Genomic DNA, 27,141 nt, shown 5'->3' on the forward strand with positions numbered 1-27,141 from the left:
TGTCAGCTGCCAGTGCATGGCAGCTGCCCACATCACAGGCTTGGCCACCTCCCCACCAGGGACAAGCAGCTTGAGGGCAGGGACTTGGTCTTGTTTGCCCACTGCTGTCACCCTAGCGCCTCTAACAGTGTCTGGCACGCGTTAGACACCCAGTGTTTGTGGAATGAATAAAAGAAGGAAAGGGAGGAAAGGTGGTGAGGATGGCGACCTTGGGCTGGTGGGGGTATGTGCAGGAGGCTGAGGGAGCAGCGGAGAGCCTCAGCAGAGGGGGCGGTTCAGAGGCGGTCCTGGGTGTGTGCAGAGTGAGGAGGACCCCGCAATAGGACACAGGAGGAAGCTGTGTAAGGAGGTGTCTGGGAGGAGGGCTCCTGGGGCCATGGTGTCTGCTGGCTGGCTGTGAGCAAGAACCTCCAGCCACTGAAAGCAGGGACAGAGAGTAACGCAGGCTATGAGGTAGCCATCCTGGGCCCTGTCCCTGCCCCTCATGCCAAGCCTGAGGCCTGTGGGCCAGCTTCCCTTCCACACACAAAAAATGGTGGCTGTGCTGATGGAGTCCTCCGTCCCCAGGCCAGCCATGTGGCTGTGAGAGAGCCCCCCTTCTCCCAGGGGAGGGCTCAGCCAGTGTCCCTGGGAAGGCCAGAGACACACACTGCCACGGTCCCCGCTCCTGGCATGACACCTCTGCTTCTTGCTGCCAGAAGTGGTGACAGACTATCCCCAACTGGTCTTGCCTGGGAATGAGCTCATGCAGGAAGGCCTTTACCCTAGAGATAATAATGTGATAACTAATGTTAATTGCACGCTTAATAGGTTCCACACTTTGGGCTAAGTGTGATCTAATATCTTACGTAACCCTCAGCATTTCTACCAGCCGGAGACCGTTCTTATCTCCATTTTGCAGATGCACACACTGATACTTAGGTCAGGAAACTGCCTACTTTCCAGTACTACAGATGGTAAGTGGTAGGACTAGAGTGGATGGAGGCACAGCCGACTCATGGACCCAGTAGAGACCTGGCATTTCCAGTGCTGGCATCATCTCCAACTTTAGAAGGCATAAAAGCCTGGAAGGCTTGTCAGACAGACTTTTGGCCTCCACCCCCAGAGGGTCTGGTCCAGCAGATGTGGGCTGAGGCTGAAGTTCTGTCTCTCTGACCAGCTCCAGAAACTGGCCAGTAGCGCCCTCCTAGACATTTGCCAGGCACAGCGTACTCTGGGGCAGGATAGCCCAGCTGCTGCTTCAGGTTTGATTACCGCCACCTAAGACACGGCCACTTTTTGAAATATTTGTAGTTTTAATTAATAACAGGCTCAGTAAGACCATCAAGAATACAAGTCTCACGAGGTATCTGGAGAGTGAACAAACCTTCCTCAAACTGATTTTATCCCATTAGCACCTGATGTCTGATACCCAGCAGCTACTCAGTAAGCAGTAGCTTGCCTTATTACCCCTGCCTGGGCTCTGGTATTTTCTGGGCAGGGGTGCAGTGACCTGAGGGGCAGGAGATCCACACGTGGGGGCAGGAAGACACCTCCGAACAGCAATCCATGGGGCACGGGGCTAGCGCAGAGGGTCCCCGGACCCGGGGAAGTGATACTCATGTGCCAACAGTGGGCTTGCCCCTAGGCCGAGACTTTGAAGGAAATCGCTATTTCAGCCAACTGCATTGCCTGCCCAGGGCCATTTTATCTGTGCCGGCTACCCAGAGTGCTTGAAAGTCACCCTAGAAAATCATTTCTCAGAGCATTGTCTGGGTTTGATATTCCTGCGGCAGGTATAAGTGACATCATCGCCTTTTCAGCCCTGAGAGGAAGAGTAATTTTCTTGTAGGAAAGAAGAAGCAAACTATGATTACAGGCAGATCTTTGAGGTGGAGGAAGGAAATGAGGAGTTTTCAGCAATGTTTTCTACCCTCAGTTTGGAACAGCTTTCCCTCTTGGCCTTCCTTTCTCACTTAGCTTATTTAGTCTGGTGTGTTCAGGGTTCCGTTTCCTAAGGGAGGTTTGATAGGAGATCTGAAGAAAGTGCTGCTGCTTCTACATGTAGCAAGTGGTGCCCAGCAGGCAGGGCCCCTCCCCGGGAACACAAGACTGCAAGCCAACTGCTCTGTGCCTGTGAGTAAACCACACCAAAAATGGCCAGTCCAGAACTTCCAGGAGCTGCTCGGGTCAGCAAACTCTTTGAACAGCTCCTTTCAGCCAAGTACAGTACTGCAGGGGGACAAAGATGAACCAGAGGGTCCCTGTGCCCCAAGTTCACAGCTGGTTCCGATTGTTCTGTGGCGTGGCTCATGAGAGCCATGGCACAGGGAAGTGGGGTGTGGCTTTGGAGGGACACCCTCCTGGGCCAGGAAAACAGGAAGGCATGGCCAATGCCTGCTGGGAGGCAGCAGTTAGAAGTCCAGGCTCTAGATCTCACAAAGCAGAGACCAAATCCTGTCTGTCCTGCGACCCGCCAGCTTCGTCAGGTTGGCCTGTTCTTCAAACACGAGACCAAAAACCTACTTTAATCTCCACTGAATTTTCCCTCGTGTTAGTAGTTATTTTTTTGTTAGCTTCTATTTATCCTTCTTTTGATGTTTTCATACTTTTAATTATAATTTTATTAGAAAGTAGTAAAACTAAATCACCCAAAAAAAGTTTTGGAAGTTGCACAATATTTTTAAAAATCACTCATGATACAGCCACCATCACAGAGCATTTTGGTACATTTTCATCCACATCATTTTTGTCATGTGAGCTACATGTCAATATTTTTCTTTAAATTCGTTAATTTTATTTTTCTTTTTCTTCCTCACTTATCCCCCAAAATGTAGAAGAACCTTTTCCTAAATGGGTTTCAGACCTTTGGGTTAGTTGTCTCTTTTCTGCTCCCAACCTCTTTCCCATTCAAACCGAAGGTCAAACATTACGTTCACTTTAAGGAACTTTCCTCCTGGTTCTTGGCTTCATGCTGCGAGATGGAGCCCCTGGGCCCTGGGACTTTATGTGAAAGGAATCCCTGCTTTGCTACCAAAGAATCTAGGTTCTACTAGTTTGGATTTTTGTTATCTCAAAGAAGTCACTTTCTTCCCAAGGTGGTCTGGAAGCAGACATGTGTGAGAATCCAGTTACTATTTACCCAGGCGACTAGCCCAGCACCTGCTCACAGCAGGCTCTCAGTAAGCTTTAAAAAGTTAGTGTCACATGACCAGCATCAACTGGCCTCAGACGTCTGCAAGCACCCATCCAAGCCACGGGGTCAGGCAGAGGGCTCCTGGGCCCACTGTAGCCCCTGCTGGGTCAGTGTAGCTGGAAGGCTGCGGGTCCTTAGTGGGGAGCCACAGCCTTTCCCACTAGGGGGCCTCTCACTCTGACATCTCCTGTGGTGTTTGGACCAAGGGTGGGAGGGAGACACGCTGGCCCTAAAGGGAGGTGGTAAGGAGTGAAGACCTCCAGGCCCAGCCCACAGGGGCTTCGTCCATCTGCTCCTGAAAAGCCCACGCTGGCCTGCCTGCCATAATGCCAGCCCTGCCCCAAGAGACTGGGTTACTCTTGGCCAGGCAGAGAGCCTGCTCTCTGTGCATTTCCCAGCATGGGATGGAAAAAGGGCCTGAATGGTCCTTGGTCCCTTTGCCAACCTTTCTGTTCCCCTGGACCTCACCACATCCCTGAAGACGCCTCTTCTCCCCCTGCATCCTCACCCTTCCAGGGACAAGAGCATTGCACAGCCCTGGCTGGAGAGTGATGGGATTCACGAGAGATGAAGCCCCCACATGCCTCTCAGGGGGACCCTCACTTGGCCGAGCTCTGGCTACATGAGCTTCAGACTCAGGGCTTTGTAAGTAGGTGGAAAACCTGGCTGAAACAAGCACAGCACCCCACCTGGGCACACAAAGCCCTCCAATCCCCTCTGAGAAGGAAGCAAGTCAACGGTGTCTCTTCACGGTGCTTCTGCTTATTGGGAATTTCCTATAATCCTGTTTAGTTTGAGTTTTTATTTCTTCAGTACTTCTTAGTGTCTGGTATTTATAAATTATATACTGCCATCTTAAAAAATTTCAGTAAATATATACATAGCAGAATAGTTGTCCTACGAGATCAGAAAGTAAATATAGCAAAGGCAGAGAAAGGAATTGAGGATTAAGTGCTCAGCTTCCTGGAAGCCAAATCAGAAAGAAAAATGAAACTTTCATTAGTTGATTAAAACGAAAATCCAGATCTGAAAACAAATTTTTCTGGGTGCTGAATCTCATTAGGTCCTTTTAGGAGAATCATTCAAAGTAACAGTAAATGGCCTTCCATTATGACTTTTTGAAGGTGCATAAATGTTTTTCAGGTGGCCAAGAACAAAGTCAAGGGTGACTGATGCCTTTAGTAGCTATACCCATTGGTACTCTGGGCCAGTGGTGCTGTCTTGCTTGCTCTGGAATGGTTTTAATGCCCACAATTGCTATTTGTCCAACTTTGGAAAAGGAAATAAGAATTGGCTTTAAATAAAACCTTATAGTCACTGGATGAAAGCAGCCACTTGGGTTGACCCCCAAGGCACCCCCTCTCCCTGCCAGTTGTCCATGTTTCCATTATCCTATAGGATTCCTCAAAACCTGACCCTTCACCTTCTACATCCTCAGAAACTCAAGCGCTGCCTGTATGTCAGCCCCTCTGCATCAGTCCCTCCTCAGTGGCCTGTGCTTTGAGATATCTCTTAACTGAAACTTAAGACAGCTTCAAAGTTGCATACACCTGCCAGATGTAGTGGCATATGCCTGTAGTCCCAGTAACTTGGGAGGCTGAGGCAGGAAGATCACTCGCACCCCAGAGTTCCAGGCTGCAGTGCTCTATGATCACGTCTGTGAATAGCCACTGCACTCCAGCCTGGACAACATAGCATGACCCTGTCTCTTTAAAAAAAAAAAACAAAAATTGCATACACTGTTTATCTTCCACAGCAGTGGCTTCCATTTATTTATTTGAAATTTTAGTTCATGCATTTTATGGATTCATAATAGCTGTACATATTTTCACAGTACTTGTGGCCATCTGATACACTCATATAACCAAATCAGAGTAGCTGAGATGTCCATCACATTTATTAAGTGTATATTTGCACCTGTCATGGTTCAGACATTGTGTATATATCATCTTCAAGCCTTGATACTAAGAATCATTTTTCCTGTTTTGTGCATTAGTAAAACAATGATGCGAAGACTGGTCTCTGAGCCAGGGTTTGCGTTTATATCCTATTTCTTCCAAATGCTAGCTCTACAACCCTGGGCAAGTTACTTTCCTTCTCTGTGCCTCTATTTCTTTATCTGTAAAAAGGGGGTATTATGAGTAAGCACCTCATAGGAGGACTGTACCAGTCAGGGCGCACTCAGAGGCTTACGAGTGATCTAGCCTAAGGATGGCACACAGTCAGGGGAGCTGGTGGAGAAGGAGACTCCTGGTGTTGGGGCTCAGATCTTCCCAGGTCAGCTTGGCCACCAGATGGGAAAGAAGGCTGGGGGAAAGTCAGGGAGATCCGGGATGTGCTGGAACCCACATCTGTCTCTCACCACCTCAAATTCTGTGACATGGTGACCTGAGGAGGAGCTGGTACCCTTTGCCATGGTCCTAAAACACACCTGCCCAGGGCCAGGTGAAGCTGAAAATGGAGATCTAGTGAGAGCTGGGGAGCTGCAGGCCTGGGAGCACTGAGCCAGCTGACTGGGGACAGCCCTACTCTAACCTTCAGAGCATGAAGAAATGGCCATTTCTGCATTTCCACCTCACACCCAACCCTATACAATGTGGCAGGGAAGGGACTTGTGGGTGGTTCTTGTGTGCCTAAGTCAACACAGTCAAGGCCACATGGTTATGGGATGAAATGAACAAAATATAGGGAAAGAATTTAGCATGGTAAATCCTGGCACATGGTAAGGACTATTAAGAATTAGCTGCTGTTATTACCATTATCACCACCACCACCACCATCATCATCAGAGCCCATAAAACACTAAGGATTGAAATGCACAGAGGTGGCTCCACCATTAGCTGAATTTGATGGCTGCCCAGGGCCTTCCCAACAGCAAGGGCCTCTTTTCAGACCACAAAATATATCACCTTCCTGACTGAGATAGGAATTCAAGATGCTTGATTGGTCGATGGGAATATGTGCCCATCTCAGTCACATTTGTGGGATTTATATAAATTATTCTAGAAGATGCCACAAATTACTTTCAAGTGGCTCACCAAAAAACTATACAGATTATATTACATATATACTCATACATATATGTATCCATATATAGATAATATATGTACATATGTAGATTTTTAAAATAAGACAACTTCATCTAAGTGGTGGGTATAGGGGTGTTGTTCTTTAACACTTTTGGATGTTTGAAAGTTTTATAATAAACATTGGAGAAAAGTGCACATATTTGCAGCCATTTTTAGGGGATAGTTTTGGGGGCCTTTCACCAGTGGAGGCCACTGAATAAACATTGCCAGATTTTTATTTAGAATATATAAAAGCTGTCATCTGCTAGGTAAAACATAAGACAGACACAGCGTCTCTGTCCTCCTAAAGGAGGTATCTAAGTTGTACTCTTTTCCTTTTTGTTTTTTTCTTTGAAACCACCTTTGTAAAATAAAATTGTACTTTTAATGTGCATTAGTGACCAGGAATCTACCCGTCCAACCCCAAAGCCGGTTCAGTTAGCAGGGACTCAGTAATGCTCTGAGGATGCATCTGCAGGTGTTTGTTTATGGCAGAACTTGACAACTAGATTTTAGAAGGTGATGGGGCCCATTATGAGCCATGGAGACTGATGACTTGCCAGTAACAATGCAAGTTTATAGCAATTGTAAAAATGTCTGTAAGTCAGAATGGAAGTGACAAGGGCAGGAAAGCTTGAGTACTATCACCCTGAAAGACAAGGCCACCTACTTGAGAAGGGGGGCCTGCTTCCTGCATAGCCACATTCCTTGGCCTCTGCTCACACAGAGCCCATAGGCTTCCACCATGCACCGCTGCCCTCATAGTGACACTCGGGAAAAAGAAAAGTCCTGCCACAGCATTTGCTACTGTAGTTAATCCTTATGGCAGTTGTTGGCATCAACACAGACCTGTAATCTTTAGGTCAGGAGGAATTTATGTCATGCCTAAATTTAACCAGTTGTCCATTCAGCCAGTTTATAGAGTGCCTGCTCTGTACCAGGCTCTGTGAGCTCAGAATACATCAGTAAACAACAAAGACAGAAGTCCCTGCCCTAGTGAAGTTATATTCTAGCAGAGGCAGGCAGATGATAAACAGTAGCTATAATAAAAATTATGTACTGTATTAGGAAAATTGATGGGGGAAATGGGTTCAACCTGCTTTTTAAAACTTGTAATAGGAGGCTGATTCTGTTTCTCAAATCACTGTTCACTAAACCTCCAAAGCATAAGGATTTTTAGTTACTTGAATCAAGCCATTATTGTCCTCACACATGCTAAGATCCACTAGTAATCCAAACCAAAAACTTCTGGAAGCATGCAGATAAACCTCCTGTGGAAGAAATGACCACATTTGTTTTCAAATATATTCCCTTGTGTTTACATAATATATATTTTACAAAATATATAGGATTTTGAAATTTTTTAAATGTATGTCATTTTAGTTTGATCCTAGTATCTAATTGCTTATCTGAAATACATGTAGGAAATTGCAAATAGATTTTTCTGGACCTCAAAAGAGAAGAATAACTTCCTGAAATTGAGAAGCAAAGAAAATGCCTAGAACTGCTGGGTTGAAGTCAGACCTAAATCTTTAGGCTATGGCTGTCTGCTCATTTCCTATAAATTTCCAAGGAATTCGGTTTTATAGATTTCTTGTCACATAGTTTTCATGTAAATAAGATTTTTTTCTAAAAGCGTTCTCCTTTTCTGATTCATTTCGAACAATGTAAATGAGAAATGTAATCTAGCTGTTTTAAGAGAAACAGCTACTACTGAACCACCTAAGCGATGATCTGAGTGTAAGGGTTCAGCTGCCCCTCTAATATTCACCACCGGTCAGCTCCAGATTGTGGCCAACCGAAGTGTTCCTTTTCAGTCCTTTTTTTTTTTTTTTTTTTTTTGAGACGGAGTCTCGCTGTGTCTCCCAGGCTGGAGTGCTGTGGTGCGATCTTGGCTCACTGCAAGCTCCGCCTCCCGGTTTTACGCCATTCTCCTGCCTCAGCCTCCCAAGTAGCTGGAACTACAGGCGCCCGCCACCACGCCTGGCTAGTTTTCAGTACTCTTTTACTGAGAGCCTCCTACCCTATTCACGCAGAAGTGCCGTGTCAGAATAACCCAGTCCCGCCTCCCTAGCTGTAGTCAGTGTGTCAAGACTATCTGTGCACCAGATGTCACGAGGCATTGGGGATTGGAATTGGGAAAGAAAAGTTGGCTTTTCCATGTAAAGTTTGGGGAGTGGTCAGCAGCTGTGTTTCCCACCAGGGAGAGAAAGCCACCCCGCCTTGAGTGAGAGGAAGGGTGCTGACCTGCAGAGAGAAGGCCAAAGAAGAGAAAGAACAGGACTTGTTGCATCTGAACCCTTAGCTCCACTTATCCTGTCGCCCAGCTGCATTCTTGCAGTTGTGGACATCGCCCCAGTTCATTAAATCTCTTTTCTTAATAGTGTGAGTTGGGTTTCTGTCCTTGACAAACAAAAGAATCAAACAGTCTTAGGGGACAAATTCAGTTCTGACATCTTTCCTTTGAAAGGGCAATGGAAAGGAGCAATGAGAACGGCTGAAGAAATAACAGGACCAAGGAGGAAGTTTCCAGAACTTGGTCAGTTCTGAATCTGTTACAGAAACCACAAAAGAGGCTGCTGTGTGTCCCTCCTTGTTGGGACACCCCCTGGCCAGAATTGCTGTCTGTGTGCAACCTCAGTCAGCTAGAAAAGCAACACCAAACTGTTGGAAATGATATAATTACCTCCTTAATGGACACTTAATCCCAGAAAAATTTAGAATAGAAATAATACAGTAAAAATACATTATATTAACATATTTTGTGGTAGCTGAGAAACAATTTGGTCATGTTTGGTATTTTAAGAATTTGTTGTGTTTTAGAGAATTTGACCTATTAAGACAAGAGGTCAACCTTGTGATTCCAATTTAAAATGTAGTTTAGAATTGATTTAGATTTGTACTTTTAAGTTAAGGGATATGAGAGCAAAGTTTTAGTAAATTTGTAACATTGGAACAGTTAAGAGGATCTAACTGTCACCATGTTTGTATGTTGAATTGATTAGATTTACAAGAGTTACTTAAGTACTTTAAAGATTTTGTTTATTAATGAGACCACTGAACTACTTAAAAAGAAAATCAAAACATTGAATGTATAAATGAAGTTTAAGATGTTAAAGGAAATTAAGCTACATAGCCCTTTTAAAAATAATTGTTAATTGTTAACATTTGCTAGACTTTTAAAAACAATTGTTAATTGTTAACATTTGCTAGACTTAGTAATAGAATAAGATTTGTGAGTTGAACTCAGTTTAAGGGAAAATTGAGTTTGAAATTGGTAGCTTTAATTAATTGAATGTTAATTTTTTAAAGTATTTTTTTGATTCTTTTTCTGTACCCAAAAGCAGATCAGAAAACCTACCTTGATATTCCAGAATTTTATCTGATTATGTAAACCCCCACCCTAGGTAACTTGTGGAGGGTTAGTTTAATCCCAGCCAGGACTACTTCAGGTACAGCCAGGATCCCAGGACCCAACTACTGTCCTGGGTGAGTTTAGAATCAGTGAGACAGTTCTGGGGGCTACTTCTCACCCACAGTGCTCCGCTCCTGGAGATGTCCTGTTTACTCTGGGCTCTTCCAGATCCTGTGGACATGGGGTTCCGGCCTGTCTCTTTGAAGGCCCTTTGCAACTCTAGGGTGGGCCCAGCCTGAATCAGAGACCCCAGACCCAGATCATCCTCTAGCCCTTAAGGGTCCCCAGCAGGTTAAGAGGCTGGTACTTCTTCAGGCAAATAGCCCACTGACTACGTACAAGGTTGCTGCCGTATCTGAAAATGCAAACTTGAGATAACTCATTACTTACAATGTACTTGCATCCCATCTTGTCTCTGGAGAAGATGCTTAGTTACTTGATATATTCTTTGAACATCTATCAAGTTGTCCTGTCTTTAGGTCCTTTTGTTTCTGCATTTGTGTCTCAAATACTATGCACTTCAAAGATGGGAATTTTTTTAAATTTATTATGTTCTTACTTGCTTTTTACCACTCAAGAAAGCCCACACAGAATTCTGGCTGGGAGAGCACCTAAGGACTGCTGCTTTGCAGATAATAGAACAGCCACAGTGAGTTTTTGACCTATTCTTGGCATGAATCTTACTAACCCACAAAACTTTGAGGTGTCCTAAATTCTATTTACTGAGAAGAGGCATTGTTAGTACAAGGCTAATCTCAGCAATCAACATTTTCCCCCCTTAGGCAGATTTATGGAAAAGATTGGATCTATAGTTACTCTTTAAAATCTACAATGGCCATGACGTCCATGTATTCTGAGGAAGGCTGGATGGGCCGTTTGTTCAGCCTGAGTCTTTGTCCTTTGGGTGGTTAGTTGATCTCTTCTGATGTAGGCAGCCTGTGTTTTTGGCATAAGCATTACAAATATATCCAATAGTTCTCTGTTTTAAGTGAGCTAACAGATAATACTGCAAAAGCAAACTTATGTAAGCCATAGAGATGGGTGGAACTGATGAGGATTCAAGGCTAAAAAGCAAGTTTTGTTATTTAAACAGATCTGCAGATAAGAACAAAATAAAAATTTATTGAGAGGGAAATGTGGCAGTGGAAATTCATTCTCTGGAATTTCCATTATCCATATCATTTTCCAGACAGAGGTTAATTGAAAGGACAAGTTCAGCCTACTTTAGCCAAGATAATTGCATACAAAGAGGGAAAATGTGAATGCTAAAGGAATTAAGATAGTAGGGATAAGACAGAAGGGGACAGAACGCTCCTGTGTGCTGGGCCGCCTCTCCCACTAGCTTTCTCACTGCACATTAGACAGGCCACGGTTCTTCTAGGTCTCCATTTTTACAGCTTTCCACAATCACAGATTTTTGGATTTGGGAGGTTGCAAGAGTTTAGTTCACAGAGAGTAACAAAGGGCATTTTTAAGTTTTGAAGAGTATATAGTCATGAAAATATAAGGTCATTCAGAATAAAATAATTTCAGTAGCCATAAAAGTAGATACGGGCCCCAGAGCAAGAGAAGTAAAGCCAGCTAGGCAGAAGGGAAAATCAGAAAGTTGGCCCTTGTCTGGCTGCACATTCATTCAGATCACCTGGGGAGCCTTTCAACTGATGCCTGGGACCCACCCCCGAGATTCTGTTTCAGTTGCTGTGGAGCGTTTTTTGTTGTTGTTGTCTTTTACAGCTTCCTGGGTGATTCTTATGTGCAACCGGGATTGCATAGTACTGACCCACATAATACAATAAATTCTGCTCTCATTTCTGTTCCTCTTGGCATGATTTCATGGCAATCTCAGTCTTGAGGATGCTGCCAGTATTGTTCCTGGCAAATACGTGTATTCACTGATTCTAGTGATGGTGTGGGTGGCCAGAGTGGAGAATGGTTAGGTGGGGACTGTGACGCCCAGCTGCAGTCTGGGCAGTAATATAACCTCGCCAAGTCCAGTGGAAGGTCTTGAGAGTGTTGAGGAGACCTGACTCACTGGTGTTACCACAGTTTAGGCGTGGATCCTTTTCTGACGTGGTCAGCTAGCTCAGCCTTGCCGTAGCACTGCTTTTGAGTTTTCGTAATCCATTTTTATTATGTCAAGTAGTGGGGGCTCACTTTTCTCTGAATTAGTGATTGGAGTCCAGGCCAAAAAGCAAAAACAGTGATAAGTATCTCACACTTAAAGTTCAGAGAATTCCAGCTGTGAGACCAGCCACTTCCCTCTTCAAAGCAGGCTGGGTGGCCCAGTTCAGCAAAACCAGAATATCCTTTTCCCCTACCTTCTTACAAGGAAGTTGGGGTCACATGAGGTCAGTAGGTTGGCTTTGGGGGCACACCTCCCCTCTGCTCCCTACCAAATCAAGAGTCCCCAAACCACATTCCCCTCCTGCCCTGATTGTCTCTTGTCTTTATCATTCAGAGCCACTGAATGGCCAAAACTTGATGCTGCAGGCCTGGGCCCTAAGAAAGCAGCAGGAGGGAGATGGCCGGGCTAAATGGGAAATAGTGTCTATGCCTAGATGAAAGAGTGGGAAAATTGGTTTAGAAGTTTGTACAGAAAGCAATTGACAGGAGTCAACAAATTAAAGACCACAGGCCAAATTTGGCCCAGCACCTATTTTTGTAAATAAAGCTTTATACACACATACACACACACACACACACACACACACACACACACACACACACCAGTTGAACCCCCAGATCAGCTACCTCTTCCCCTTCCCATCAGAAAGCCAAAGCTTACACTCTGGAAAGATGGACCAGGGACCTAGACCACAGGACACCAAGCACAGTCAAGGGTGGGAGTGCCATACTGGGCCCGGGAGGAAGAAGTGCAATTCTGTATTGCACTTCTGGGATTGCCAGGTTCCTAACAGCTGCCCAGGCAGGAGGCTGAGGGAGTCCCCTCTGGGGAGAACTGGCAGGCTAGTGGCTGCCAAATCAGACAGCACAGATATTGAACATTTACATCATTGCACAGAGTTCTATAGACAGCACTGCTCTAAGAAATAAGACCTGGATAAGGGTAAATCTCTTTTTTTCCCCCATTATAAGCTTTGTAGAATGAATGTATACTTTGTTTTTAAAACTCTGTTTACATATCAGTTTATAAAAATAAAAATTTAATTCAAAAAATGATAGGGAGGCCTTCCCGCAGAACTTAGACCCCCAGGTTTATGCAAGGGCATTATATTTTCATAATACAAAAGCTTAGCAGCAACTCTCACTTGGGGGCACTTGGCATCTCTTCTCCACCAGGGGACATTTGGCAGTGTCCCGAGGCAGTTTTGATTGTCACAACTGGGAGGTAGTGAGGGTGCTATTGGTATCTAGTGGATAGAGGTCAGGGATGCCGTTAAACGTCCTCACAGGATAGCTCTCCCAACAAGGAGCTATCTAGCCAAAAATGTCAATTGTGCTGAGCTAGAGAAAACTGGGATTAAACTGAATCTCCAAGATTCCAGGCAGGCTCCCAAATAGATATGTATGCATGTAATTTTTCTTTTAATGAGACAGGGGCTTACTATGTTGCCCAGGCTGGTCTCAAACTCCTGAGCTTGAGCGATCCTTCCACCTCAGCCTCCTGAGTAGCTGGGACTACAGGCATGTAACACTGCATTGGCTTAATTTTTTTTTCTTTTAAACTTGAATCCTTTGGGCTAGAATGCAGTAATTAGCTAAACTTCAGTCCCACAAGCTAGCATTATACCCTCAGTGCAATCGAAAATTAAATTGGAGAATTGAACAAATTATCTGGATAATTCAAAAACAAAATACTCTATCTCTTGTTGTTCAAATAAAGTAAGAATGGGATTTTTAACCTAAGTTATTGTTAATCATTTCTGTCAACTCCTCCTGGTCATTGAACTATATCACAGGATATTTCTCTCTTGAAATTTCTTAAAATCAATGATGCTTAATGAAACTCTGATGATCCTTTGTTAATATAAAAATCAGTTCTGTCTACTCCTGTGTTTTACAGCCAATGGGCAGGGTAATTCACAAATTACACCAAAAATAAATTATTTGGGGAAAGATGCAGAACTTATACAAAGAGAAAGCTTGCACCCGGGCATGATATTCTTTCAAGTTTTACAGATTCTATCATTAGATTTGTTGGTACCAGCTCCGGGTCCTCAGCTGTCACTTTGATTTTCTCTGTTGTTCCTCCTTAAGTGAATAGCTTTTTAATATACATCAGATCAATATCCAGGTTGTTTCCTAGAACTTCTAGGTACCCAGCCCTTTTCTGTTTATTAATAGTATCTCCTGTGATCCTTGCCACATTTTCCCCAGAGTCGCTGCTGACACAGGTTGAGTGTCCCTTCTCTGAAATGCTTGGGATCAGAAGTGATTAAGATTTCAGATTTTTTTGGATTTTGGAGTATTTACATTATACTTATCACTTGAGCACTGGAAATCCAAAATCCAAAATGCTTCAGTGAGCATTCCTTTGAGCATCACGTCAGCACTCAAAAGGCTTCAGATTTTGAAGCATTTTGGATTTCGGATTTTGGATTAGGAATACTCAACCAGTATTAAACAAAGCTAGTTCCTGAGGCAACTACTCAGATTTTTTTATTTGAAAAGTTGCTCTTTATCATTAGATGTGGCTACTGCTTTTCCCGAAAATATCAGAGTCCTCAACTTTTTTCTGTTAAAATCAAATAATATTTATTGGTATTTATGACTTACGATATATAGGTATATGCTTACACATGTATAAGTACCTTAAAATTACCTTAAGTTATTTTAGAAGATATGTATTTGTATCTCACATGTGTTTTTGTATTTATTCATTCAGGAATGTATTGAGTGCTTGCTATGTACAAAACTGAACATTTGTTTAAACACATAATTGCAGGGTCAGACATCAAGCAACCCAGATTCTAAAAGCCTCACAGAACTAAGTGAAGATATAACAATTAACCCAGTTCCTCTAGATATATCAATGTCTTTTATTTGTTGAGGTAATTTGTAAGCTCAGGTTCAGCTGAGAATGACAGGGACCTAAAGAATCGTGGCTTAATCAAGAGTGGCTTATTTTCTCTCCTACTTGTGGTCATCCACAGTACTCAGGAATCCTGGTTCACATTGGCTACTGGATGCAGTAGCAAAAAGTTTTTAAAATAGAGCAAGGGGCCAGGCATGATGGCTCATGCCTGAAATCCCAGTGCTTTGGGAGGCCAAGGCAGGAGGATCACCTGAGGGCAGGAATTCAACACCGGTCTGGGAAACATAGCCAGACCCTGTATCTACCAGAAAAAAAAAAAAAAAAAAAAAATTGGCTGAGCAGAGTATCACATGCCTTTAGCTCTAGCTACTCAGGCAGCTGTGGCAGGAGGATCACATGAGCCCAGGAGTTTGAGGCTGCAATAAGCTATGATCGTGCCACTGCACTCCAGCCTGGGTAACAGAAGGAGGCCCTATCTCTAAAGAAATAAAGAAATAAACCAGAGCACAATAAGTACCAGCCTTAAAGGAAAAAAGATAAATGACTTTAAAAAGAACTTCTGTTCATGAAAAGACAGCAATAAGAGAACAAAAAGGTAAGCCATAAACTGGCCGATATTTTTTTGTAATGCATATATCTAAGAAAGGTGTTAAATCCAGAATATGCATAAAGAGCAGGCATGTCTCAAAACAGAATGCCTAAATAGCCCATAAACATCTCATAAGATGTTCAATATCATCACTCATCAGGGAAGTGCAAATTAACAACATGATGAAATGCCATTACCCACCAGAATGCCTAAAATTAAAAAGAATTACAATGCCAAATGCTGGTGAGGATGTGGAGCAACTGGAATTCTTATACATTCCTGGTAGAATTCTATATCGATGCAACCAATTTGGAAAACTAACAGTATCTACTAAAGCTGCAAACATGCTCTGTGGCCCAGTATTTCCACTCCTAGGAATATGCCAAAAGAGAAATGAGTGCATGTTATTCACCAAATGAGGGCAGGTGGCTACATGAGGCTTCACAGCAGCACCTTGAATTTTGTCTCTGAAGATGGCAGATGTTCTCTAAGTGCACAGACACTGGGAGCACCATGTAAAGTTGTGGAGATATAGACGAGCATGAGGTGTTTGGGAACATGGTAATTGTAAACTGCTGGAGCACATGGGTTAGGATTCTAGAAAGACACAAGGCTGAAGGGGTAGGCTGGGTCTTGTAGAATTTGCCAAGGAGTGGGTTTTGCCAAGGGGCTTGTTCAGGTTTGGCTTTCAGAAAGATCACTCAAGAGGTGTGCGGGGTGAAGTCAGGGAGGCTAAGTAACTCTTGGCAGGAAGCCTTTGGGGGTGCTAAGTATCACTTTGCTGCCATTTTACTGATTTCAGGGAATACGTACTTTCACTTTACCCGAAATTATACTACCTGCCATTCTGTGCGGAGAATGGGGTTGGTATGTTGCTGTAACTGATGATTTTCCAGAAAGCCTTCTATTTCCATAATGGCGACAGGAAAAGGAAGGTAGACAGATGACAGTCCAGCAAGCATTTGCTCAACCGCCATCCTGTCTAGCTGAGCATCTCTTTGACAACTTTCAAACTTTCTGCCTAAAACATCACTGATTTTACAAAACATGTGCAGGCTTTGTCCATTCTTAGAGTGAACTTTGCCCTTTTCATCCAAATCCTCTTCCTGTACCGACCATTCCAAAAAGAAAACACAGGCTTTGCCCATGGCCAGCATCCTTAGTGAGTATATGAAAACCACCCAAAGGAGAAGGAAAGGAAAAGCAAAACACGGTGTTTTTCTTTAGAGCAAGACTCTGATTTCTCAATGTGAACCCATTGCCCAATTTTCTTGAGACAGCCCCAAATTTGTGTTAGTCCCTGTGTTAAAATGACCATTGTGGGCTCATTACACAGCAGACATTGTCACACTGCTCATGTTTCTGCCAAGGGAAAAACAAGAGAAAATGATCTTACTGGGAAAGAGGAGGTGCAAGGCTGAGGGTAAAGTCCCTGACCGTGAACAAATCATGAGACTCTGCCAGGGTTCCTGGGGGAGGGGCAGAATCACCTTTACTAGTGATTTAAGAAGAAAAGATTCTTATCAAAAAGATACCTGCACTCATATGTTTATCACAGCACTATCCACTGTAGGAAAGATATGGAATCAACCTAAGTATCCATCAGTGGATGACTGGAAAAAAAAAAAAGTGGTATATGTAGCATGGAATACTCCTTAACTATAAAAAGGAATGAAATCACATCTTTTACAGCCATATGGTTAGAACTGGAGGTCATTATCTTAAGTGAAATAACTCAGAAACAGAAAGTCAAATACCACATGTTCTCATTTAGAAGTGAGACCTAAACAATGGGTACACATGGACATACAGAGTAGAGTAAGAGACACTGGAGCCTCCACAGGGTGGGATGGTGGGAGGGTAAGCGGGGGTGAGGGCTGAAAATTACCTATTGGGTGCGCTGTTCACTATTTGGGTGATGGGTACTCTAAAAGCCCAGACCTCATCACTATGCAGTATTTGCACATTAGAAATCTGCACTTGTACTAAATCTAAAAAAGTAAACAAAGAGAAAGAATTGGCCAGGCATGGTGGCTCACACCTGTAATCCCAGCACTTTGGGAGGCCGAGGCAGGCAGATCATGAGATCAGGAGATGGAGACCATCCTGGCTAACATGGTGAAACCCAGTTTCTACTAAAAACACAAAAAATTAGACAGGCATGGTAGCGGGCACCTGTAGTCCCAGCTACTCAGGAGGCTGAGGCAGGAGAATCACTTGAACCCAGGAGGCGGAGGTTGCAGTGAGCCGAGATTGTGCCACTGCACTCCAGCCTGGGCGACAGAGCAAGACTCCGTCTCAAAAAAAAAAAAAAAAGAGAAAGAGAGAAAGGATTCTATCCATGTGGCAGGGAATGAGCCTCTTGACACCCAGATCCTTGAAAAGGATGCTTTGGCTCAGTGGTCCACTGCAGACCCCTTTGCTTCCCCAACTGCAAACTGCACTCAAAGGTGCAAGAAAAATTTTGGATCAGTTACTGAATTCCAATTTTTTGGTGACTTTAGGGACATAACCAAATTTCCCGGGCTGGTTGCCTTCAGCACATTAATTTATGTGACACTATTCTGTTCCTTAAATTTCATTAAATAGAAAGAAGGGAGCTTCTGAATTCCAGGGAGGCAGCTAGCCTGTACTGCTTCAAAGAGAAAGAAAGGAACCAGTACATGGCTGCTGTCACTTGGAGCAGCTCAGGAGGGCAGCCCCCAAGAGCTGAAAGCCAGGGGAGGCTTCTGTGTGAGGAGGATTCAGGTTCCTGTTTCACTCTAAAAAGGTCCACTGAGGAGGAGTCTCTGGAAACATCTAAAGTAACTCCCTCTTAGCCTCTGGTGCTTCTGGTCAGCAGGCAAGCACACAAGAGAGGCCAGAGATGGAACCACCATCAGGGGAACCGCACTTAAAGGAGCTCCAACCTTCACAGGTGCAAGTTCTCTTTAAATCCAACAAGACCCCACTTTTAGAAACTGACCCCTCTGCCACTGGACAGAGCCAGGGAATACCACCAGATCTGCCCAGCAAACCGTGCAGGCACATTAGCTCCAGGCCTCAGGAGGGATGTGGAGGCTCCTCAGCCACCTGCCTCCTGCTGCCGCCCAGGAGTCCTGCCGTTATCCACAGTGCCATGCCAGCCTCAAATTCCGCCCACCCAGCAGGCAGCTCCACTGCGCACGTGGGCACCCTCCAGTGAAAAAGACCAGGTACCATCTCTCTTCAAAGCAGCAGAATGTAAGGTTTGTCTGGATTCCTACCTTCACCATGTGGTAAAAATAAGAGAGTACAGATAGATTTCTGTTAAACAAGCACAGTCATGAAAATCTCTGCAAAACTGCACAATGTTCATCCTCCATCACTTGTGCCTGATTTTAAGCCAAATTGAACAGTACCCTATTCCCTGACAGTGGGAAGATTTAGACGTCCCCTGGCATTCCTTGCATGGGAACCTTGACCTTTTGCTCCTCATAAAGCAATAACCACAAAGGCTTCCTTTCTCAGGCAGATTCAGACTGCAAAATTTTTCACCAAGTGCATGTTCTCAAATAAGACTTTGAAGACAGAAGTTACAAGGTGATGCATACTTATCAAGAAAGAAAATGACATCAGGGCACCCAAGGGAATTGGCTTTTGGAAAAAATAAGATAGACATTTGAATTAACATTATCCCCCCTCCCCCGGAAACAACCTCTGTACCTAAGGACTTCTTTCCCTAGCCTCATGACTTATTTTCTCTTTTATTCAGCCAATTCAAATGATTAAGAAAATAGGTTTGTTTCCCCAGCTGCCACCAAGCTGTGACACCTCTCAGGCCTTTTGGGGCTGCTCCTTACCCCATCCCAAAGGGGTGACTCTTCATTCCTGCTGGATGCCAGGAGAGAGCCCTTGTAGTAAACCCCAGTTAGAACTCTTTTCTTATTTCAGGGATTTGTAAATCAGATACTATTAATATATACTAAGTCAAGCCAGACCGACTGTCCTGAAACCCATTATTTAATTGAAATCTTGGATACATAGTAAGGCTGGCCTTGGGTTCTGGCCTGTAGGCCTGGACATGACCAGAGAGAGAACCTGAGAGAAGTAGACCCTGGTGCAAACGCGCATTGGAAGAGAGGTCTCCAGTTCTGCGCAAGAGAAACGGGTTACTGGTGAGCTGCAGTGAGGGCTGGGGAGGGCTGCTGGACCAGAAGGAAGGCTAGGATATGACAGGGCAAAGCTTCTCATCCAACCCCTGCAGGATCCGCAGGATCACTCAGCAGGTGGCAGCTCCCTTTCGTGTACATGGTTCCTGAAAGGCATCGTATATAGAGAAATCAGTAGTTACAGCAACAAGTAGATAAATGCTAACCCCAATAGCCCCTCACTCATGGAGGATTTACTGTCTGGAACCATGGACCACCCTACCCTAAGATTGTGTCCTGGCTCTCTGTCATGCATGTACTAGAATCACATCCCATGTGGATCTGGTCTGAAATTGTCTGTGCATAGCCCATCCTGATCACTTCTGTCCTCTATTTCCAAACAGTGTCTATCAATCAGGTGGGCACATTGTGATTCTTTGGTTGGAAGGAAACAAACCTTGCAGGCATTCTTTTTGCATTTTGTGATAATTCTTATCTCTGTTATCCTGCTCAGCCAGGCCCGTGTTCTTTTTGCCAATTTGTTGAGCGCAATGGGCATGTGTGCTTTAAAAAGTATTCTGTATTGTGATAAAGAGCTGAATCTCCTCCTAGCCTCGGAGATGGCTCCTCAGACTGAAAAGTCTGTCTGGTGCTCCTCAAAGCTCTGCTACCTCTGTCTTTGCTCTGGAGATTGCAGAGCTGGTAATGCTGGTAATGCTTTATTGCCATAACATTGCCAGGAGCTTCCAATGACTGGTAACTGTGTTTCCTGATGCATTTAACAATTCCCATCCTGCGCTAATGTGATCTGCCTTCCCCACACAGGCACACAGGGTGCATAAGAAGTTTCCTAAACCTGGCAGAGTGCATCATTCCTCCCAGAAGAAACGTCATTCCACTCCTTTGCCGAGCACTGCTGTACCAACCCATACACCTGGCAGCAGCCAGCAATCCCCGCTGAACAGTCCTCACCCGGGGCCCATCCGGACAGGCCTGCCTCCTGGGCACCAGCAGGAATTTGCCGGACGAGCCAACAGCACCCCCAACCCTCCCTGGTCTTTCCAGAGAAGCAAGTCCTTGTTTTGTTTGCCCACGGGAGGCCCCTCCCCGGCCTCCTCAGCTGAACCACAGTGGTTTTCAAACACAGGTGCCCCAGGGCACAGGGCATCAGAGTGGAGGCATGGCCACCTCCTCTCCATCGATGACCTAGAGGGGGCCCAGGAGACAGATGTGGACACAGGCCTGCGGCTCTCCTCCTCGGACCTATCTGTGGTCTCTGCATATTCTGCACCCAGTAGATTCTGCAGCACAGTGGAGACACCCCTCCCCTCCGAAAGATGCAGCAGCCACTGGGCAGCTCACAAGGATTCCAGGGAGGGACCACTGCCCGCTGTCAGCAAGGTGACCACAGAGACCTCCTGGGCTTCCCTCCCTTTCTTCACCAAAAGGTCTTCCAGCTCCTCAGCGTCAGCTGGTGCTGCTCCCCCAGCTCCCAGCACTTCCACCCTCACAGACTCCTCCCCACAGCTCCCATGCGATACCCCCAAAGTCAAGCAGACTGATGGAGATGTGCCACCACCCCCAGGGTCGGCTGGCCCCGGGGATAATGACATGGAGGAATTCTACATCTGAATGCCCTCTGCTCTTGTTCTCAAAACACACAAACTCAGACACACAGACTCAGGCCACACTGCCCCTCTGGCTGCTGAGCGCACCGCATTCTTCATGATCCATTTCCCAGGAGCTGTAGCACATTTGCCTACCACCCACTTTTATCTGGGGGGGTGGTGTATCTCTAGGGACACAGCAGAAAAATACTGGCATTTTTATGCAAATAAATTCTCAACAAACTTGTCATAAAATATATTTTTTGAATATTCAGCATTTGAGATATGGTTTAGAGGGTTTATACAATTTAAATGGCTTATATAATTATTTGAAATGAAAAGAAAACCTAGTCAGCCAGAACCAATTTGGCCATTTTTCCATGGTATGAAGGAAAATCAATTAAGGCCAAAATATTGAATGTGGGAGAGATACTAAGTGACTTGTATGAGGCATTACTGCATAATAACGTAACGCACACCTTACTGGATTCTCCATATATATTTACATTACCAGAGAACAGTGGCCCTACGGATGTTTAAGCACTGCTTATAGTGGAAAAAGTCAGCTTGAGAAGTAAACATATCAGACTACAGGTAATTCCTCACCTTGAAGCCGTGCAGCGCCTAAAACTCTGGATTTATACAAAAGTTGCTAATGTGTTTTATAAAGATTTAGCATGAGTAACAGACTCTTGGTGCATTTAAAATATGTGAATTCCAGAAAGTAGATTTGCATACACCTTTTCAACAGCACATTTCACTGGAATGGATGAAGGGCTTCAGAAGACCGCTCCACTACCTGAATTTATTTGGATCACTGAGGAAGAGCATTTGTTGGGATTACAGAATTACAGGCCATTAGACATCATGGGCAGGTAGGCTTAAGATTCTTCAACTTTCAGAAACCACAGTCTAAGGGCTATATTCAAATGACAGAGCCACACCGTCTACTGCTTTCTACAGTGACCATGCTGGGTCACACATCCTGTGTTTCTCGTTTTTCAGTGATTCGGAACATTTTAGCCAGCATTTTGATTGCACAGATTAATAATACTGTTCTCCCCCAAATGGGAAACTGTACATGAAACGCTCTCCTGAACAAACACCAGTGCACTGCCAGCCTCACATGACTGCATGGGAGCTTTAATTAACACTGGAGCTGGAGCCCAATGACCTTGGCTTTTCCTGCCTGTTATCTGCTACTGTCACAGTGTGAATGGCATTTGAATCTCACCTCCCTCTCACCCCAGTAAGGGTATGTTTGTTTACAGCTCCAACCTCAGCAATGCCAAAGGCTGGCATCGGGGGCAGTGCCAAGCTGTCCCTGGATACTATTTTACCTTTGAGGAAGAAGAGCATGGGTTTGCCAAGCTCAATTCCCAGGCTGGTGCTCCTTGAATTAATCATGGCACAGTGTTCATCTCTCTGGAAATGCCCACGCCAGCCCAGACACAGCCTCAGAGTCCTTTCCAACACAACCCTCCAGGCAGCAGTTACCAACCATCAGCCTTCAGCTGAAGCTTCAAGTCTTTGCCATCCTTGTAATGAGAGCCTTAGGTCTTGCCCCAAGCATTCTGGATTCTCCAACACTCAGAATTGTAATATTGTGCTTTAATTCAAATTTTTAAAAATATATAGTCTACTAATTCAGGACAAGGGGTAAGCAAACTTTTTCTGAAAAGGGCTAGATAATAAGTATTTTAGGTTTTGCCAGTCATATGGTCTCTGTTGAAGCTACTCAACTCTGCCACTGTAGTTTGAAAGCAGCTATGGGTAATACGTTATGGAACGGGAGTGACTGAGTTCCAATAAAGTTTTATTATTTATTTATTTATTTATTTTGAGACGGGGTCTTGCTCTGTTGCCCATGCTGGAGTGCAATGGCACAATCTCAGCTCACTGCAACCTCTGCCTACTGAGTTCAAGCAATTCTCCTGCCTCAGCCTCCCAAGTAGCTGCGAGTACAGGTGCACACCACCATGCCCTGCTAATTTTTTGTATTTTTAGTAGAGATGGAATTTCACCATGTTGGCCAGGCTGGTCTCGAACTCCTGACTTCGTGATCCGCCCACCTTGGCCTCCCAAAGTACTGGGATTACAGGCATGAGCCACTGTTCCCAGCCAATAAAACTTTATTTACAAGAACATCTGGTGGGCCAGATTTGGCCCAAGGGTCATAGCTTATTATCCCTTGAGCCAGTCTGCTGCCTGAGGTTGATTCAACATTCCCAGCTCCAGTCAACAACAAAAATTCTAAGTCTCCCGCCCACTGCTGCTGTGGTGTGTCATGCCAAGAAAATGGGCTACTCAGGTCAGACCAATGACTACAGAACCACAGGGCTCAGAACAGGAAAGAGCTTCTTTCTGCAGAGCTGATTCCTGGAAAGCCACCAGCACTCCACCTCCTGCCCAGAAATGTGATTCAGTCAATAGCTGATGATGAAAAGCAACCTGCAAACAACATTAGGGAGAAGGAGAAAAATAATTCAGAGGTGATGATACTGCCTCCCACGAACAGGGAAGCAAGTTCATCAGTAGCAAAAGTCAGTGAGGCAAAAAAAAAAAAAAAAAAAAAAGGGCTAACGGCCGAGGGCTAGCTCCTTCTCCCTAATCAGTGTCCTTATTTCAGTATGCTCACATGCTCACCTAGGACTGCTTTAGAGTGCAACTCTGGCCCCCACCCTTTCCCAATGACCCGCCCTCATCACAGTCCAGTCTACCAAACTGAGTGACCCCAAAGGACATCATAGACAGCATTTGAAAGCAAGAAATGCAGAATGTTCCCACAGCATCAGGTGAGCAGGGAGAGGACACCTACTGCAGACTGCATGGAAATGGCAGTCCCTCCACGGAGAGGGACTCACAGGAACACATTTACCAAAGCCTTCCCTTCCATTTCTGGCCGTTCCAATAGCATCTTTCTCGTCCGGAAGGGCTCCCAATACTCTCTGGAGGATCCTGACTCATTTGGAGTATTATCCTTGTAAAAGATGCTGGCACATTGTAGGTGCTCAATAAATGTGTTCAATTGAAAGATACTGAGGTTGTCTCCTAAATTACTCCTCTCTGTATGTATTAGGCTCTATAGTGTAAAAGTCTGGATTGTAGCCCTGGTTTTTTGTCACTTAATGGAACCCTGTCTCTTATTTCCTTGGCTATGCACTTCCTCCAGCATTACCAGGGAAGGGGGCATGTTGGTAAGTGCTCTGGTTGAGTTATATCCCATCCCTCATTTGCCTCTTTTCCAAGTAAGATCCCCTCACCCCTAAATAACTGCTCACAGTCCCACTTTGGCCTACACTAACCACCACCTAGTGTCTGCTTTAAAGAGCAAATCTGTCTCTGTCTGTCCCCACTGACCTGGCAAGTCCTACAGAAATCCACCTTGGGTCACATCAACTGGTTAAAAGGAGCATAAGAGGAACTGGTAGAAGCAGTGGGTGAAGCCACTGCAGAGACTTTTGTGACATGGGAGGGTTGACGTGTGCTTGAATAAATCGGGTTTTAGTACTGGCTGCTCCTTGAGCCCCTGGGTCTGAGGGCAGGGGGACAGTCACAGCAGAGTGTATTAGACTGCACCACCCAGTGCATTCCCAGGTGAGACCGCATGTTTACTTAGAATGAGCTCCTGGCCACAAATAAATCAGGAGAAATGCAGGTATCTTCCCATCTCCCTATTTTCTTTTCCTTTTTTTTTTTTTTTAATACGGGGTACCACTGTCACCCAGGCTTAGTGCAGTGGCACAGTCATGGCTCACTGCAGCCTCAACCTCCCAGGCTCAAGTGATCCTCCCACCTCAGTCTTCTGAGTAGCTGGGACTACAGATGCACAACTATGCCCCACTCATTTTTTATTTTTTGTAGAGACAGAGTCTCACTATGTTGCCCAGGCTGGTCTCAAACACCTAAACTCTAACCATCCTCCCGCTGCAGCCTCCCAAAATTCTGGGATTACAGGCATGAGACACAGTGCCCAGCCTATCTTTCCACTTTCTGTAGATGAACTAGTTCTCCAAATGGTCAACCAAGAGGCACCTGAATAGATACATGGAATTCCTGTAAGATTTTTAAGGGTAATAAAACCAACTGTGGACAGCTTCTCCCTCCTTATGCCCTCAGACCGGTATCAGCGACCAGTAATGACCAGTGCCGGGGTCTGAATTTCAGGAGAGCTGTAGGAATAGCTGAATAGTCACCCTCTCCTCCGCCCCAGGCCACACGGCTCCACGTGCTCATCATTTGTAGGGTGCTGCTTCTCTTGCATTCCTGAGAAATACAATTGATCAGATACCGCAGAGCCTTCAGAAAATAGCATGAGAAGCTGACATGAATAAATTGGGTTCTCAAGGGAAACACCTTTTGACACACTATTATTATAACAAATGGAACCATGAAGGGTCAGAAACCTGAATTTAAAGATTATATATAAGTACCTTTTTCCACCTTTTACTGAAGGCTTTTTCTAGTCTTGGGCGCAGAGGTCTATTTACAAAGTGGCTTTAAAAGATCTGACTTCCCTGAGTGAATAATGGAGGCGAATATGAATGGTAATGTCGGCAGGCTTGGGTCTTTTTAACAATTTCCATCTTAGAGGGGTGAGGACTGGCGTCCAGTGACGTTCCCACTATGAGGAGCAACACGCTCATTTCAGACTGAAGTCACTAGAACATGTGGTGAAGGCACAAAGACCCCTTCTGGGTCCCACTGACAACCTCCACAAACTCTGTTTGTGATGAGGGTGTCGCCTCCTGTTATCTGGGATGGTGGTGTAGAAAAATGGAGCTGTAGGCCAGGCACAGTGGCTCACACCTGTAATCCCAACACTTTGGGAGGCCGAGGTGGGTGAATCACTTGAGGTCAGGAGTTCAAGCTCAGCCTGGCTAACATGGTGAAACCCCATCTCTACTAAAAATACAGAAATTAGCTGGGCGTGGTGGCGCACACCTGTAATCCTAGCTACTTGGGAGGCTGAGGCAGGACAATCGCTTGAACCCAGGAGGCAAAGGTTGCAGTGAGCTGAGATCATGCCACTGCACTCCAGCCTGGGTGACAAAGCAAGACTTCATCTAGAAAGAAAGAAAGAAAGAAAGAGAGAGAGAGAGAGAGAAAAGAAAAAGAAAGAGAAAGAGAGAAAGAAAGAAAAAGAAAGAGAGAAAGAAAGAAAGAAAAAGAAAGAGAAAAGAAAGAAAAGAAAAGAAAAGAAGGAGCTGCTTCACTGTGCCCCACTGCCCTGTTCTGGCTGGGAGTGGTCCATTTGAGACATTTGAAATATTGATCTTACCAGTTGAGCGCCTGAAAGAAGCTGCCTGACTCCCTTAGGTCAGTCTTGCCCAGTCTCTAAAACTAAAGTCAGAGCATTTTGTATTGGAGTCACTCTGAATGTGTGTGGCACAGTCTAAGAAATGGCCAAAACGCTTTCAAGCCAAATCTCATCCCTGACGGTGGCTGTGGGGAAGCTTTGGTGCCACCTGGTGGCTGCTGTGCCCAGGAGGGTCAGTGAGTACCCTTTTCGTTGAAGCCTCCACCTGGATGAACGGGAGGGAAGCACTTCACTTTATTATCCTGCATTTAATTTTCTATGCTGTTTATGTCTACAAAGGATTAAGGCAATTGAAGTTCCAAATGAAACAAGACAATGCAAATAGAAAAGCAGCCCCCCAAAAAGGGGCCTACAAATATGTCCACCATAAAGAAAAATGTAACTGCTGTAGGTAGTTGAATTTCCTGGAAGCCAGAGAGAAAAGGGAAAGATGAGTAGCTGTCTAGTTCTCATTTACGATTAAAGAATCTAGAAACACTGTCTTCTTTCATTGTAATTTAAGTTGCCTCAACACAGTTCCTCAGAGAAAAACAAGTTTTTCTTAGCACAGATTTCTAAAATCTCTTTCTCACCAGGGGATTTTCATTAGGGATTTTCTCTGTAGGGTTATAATTTGGTCCAAGTCTTGGGCTTTCGTGCTGGGGGAATGGAATCAGCAACACCTGGAGGAGACAGCGCACCCACAGCTTGTGGGTGAGGCTCCCTAGACATCCTTCTCCTTCCTGCCGCACTATGCAGCAAGGTGGGAATTTCTCTCTCAGCAGAAAGCCTGGAGGGCTGGGCTTCTCCATTGCTCTTGAGGCCGTATCTGCCAAGTTTAGAAACAGAAGGGCCAATAATAAGGTTCCGCTTTCCAAAGCTA

General features: G+C 44.9%; 1 protein-coding gene across 2 annotated transcripts in view; it reads left to right on the forward strand.

Moving 5' to 3' along the window:
- The window catches only part of FAM124A (family with sequence similarity 124 member A), a 61,330-nt gene extending 37,333 nt beyond the window's left edge, over positions 1–23,997 (forward strand). The window contains exon 3 of one of the 2 annotated variants that reach the window (XM_045377410.3): positions 20,178–23,210. In XM_045377410.3, the coding sequence (XP_045233345.2) occupies positions 20,178–20,984 (807 nt within the window). In that variant the 3' untranslated portion in view covers positions 20,985–23,210. Of the gene's footprint in view, positions 1–20,177 lie in introns of both variants that reach the window. The other variant, XM_015439294.4, reaches the window with a different exon arrangement.
- Positions 23,998–27,141: the final 3,144 nt, after the last annotated feature.

This window comes from Macaca fascicularis, chromosome 17, assembly GCF_037993035.2.
Source record: "Macaca fascicularis isolate 582-1 chromosome 17, T2T-MFA8v1.1".
NCBI classification, from domain to species: Eukaryota; Metazoa; Chordata; class Mammalia; order Primates; family Cercopithecidae; genus Macaca; species Macaca fascicularis.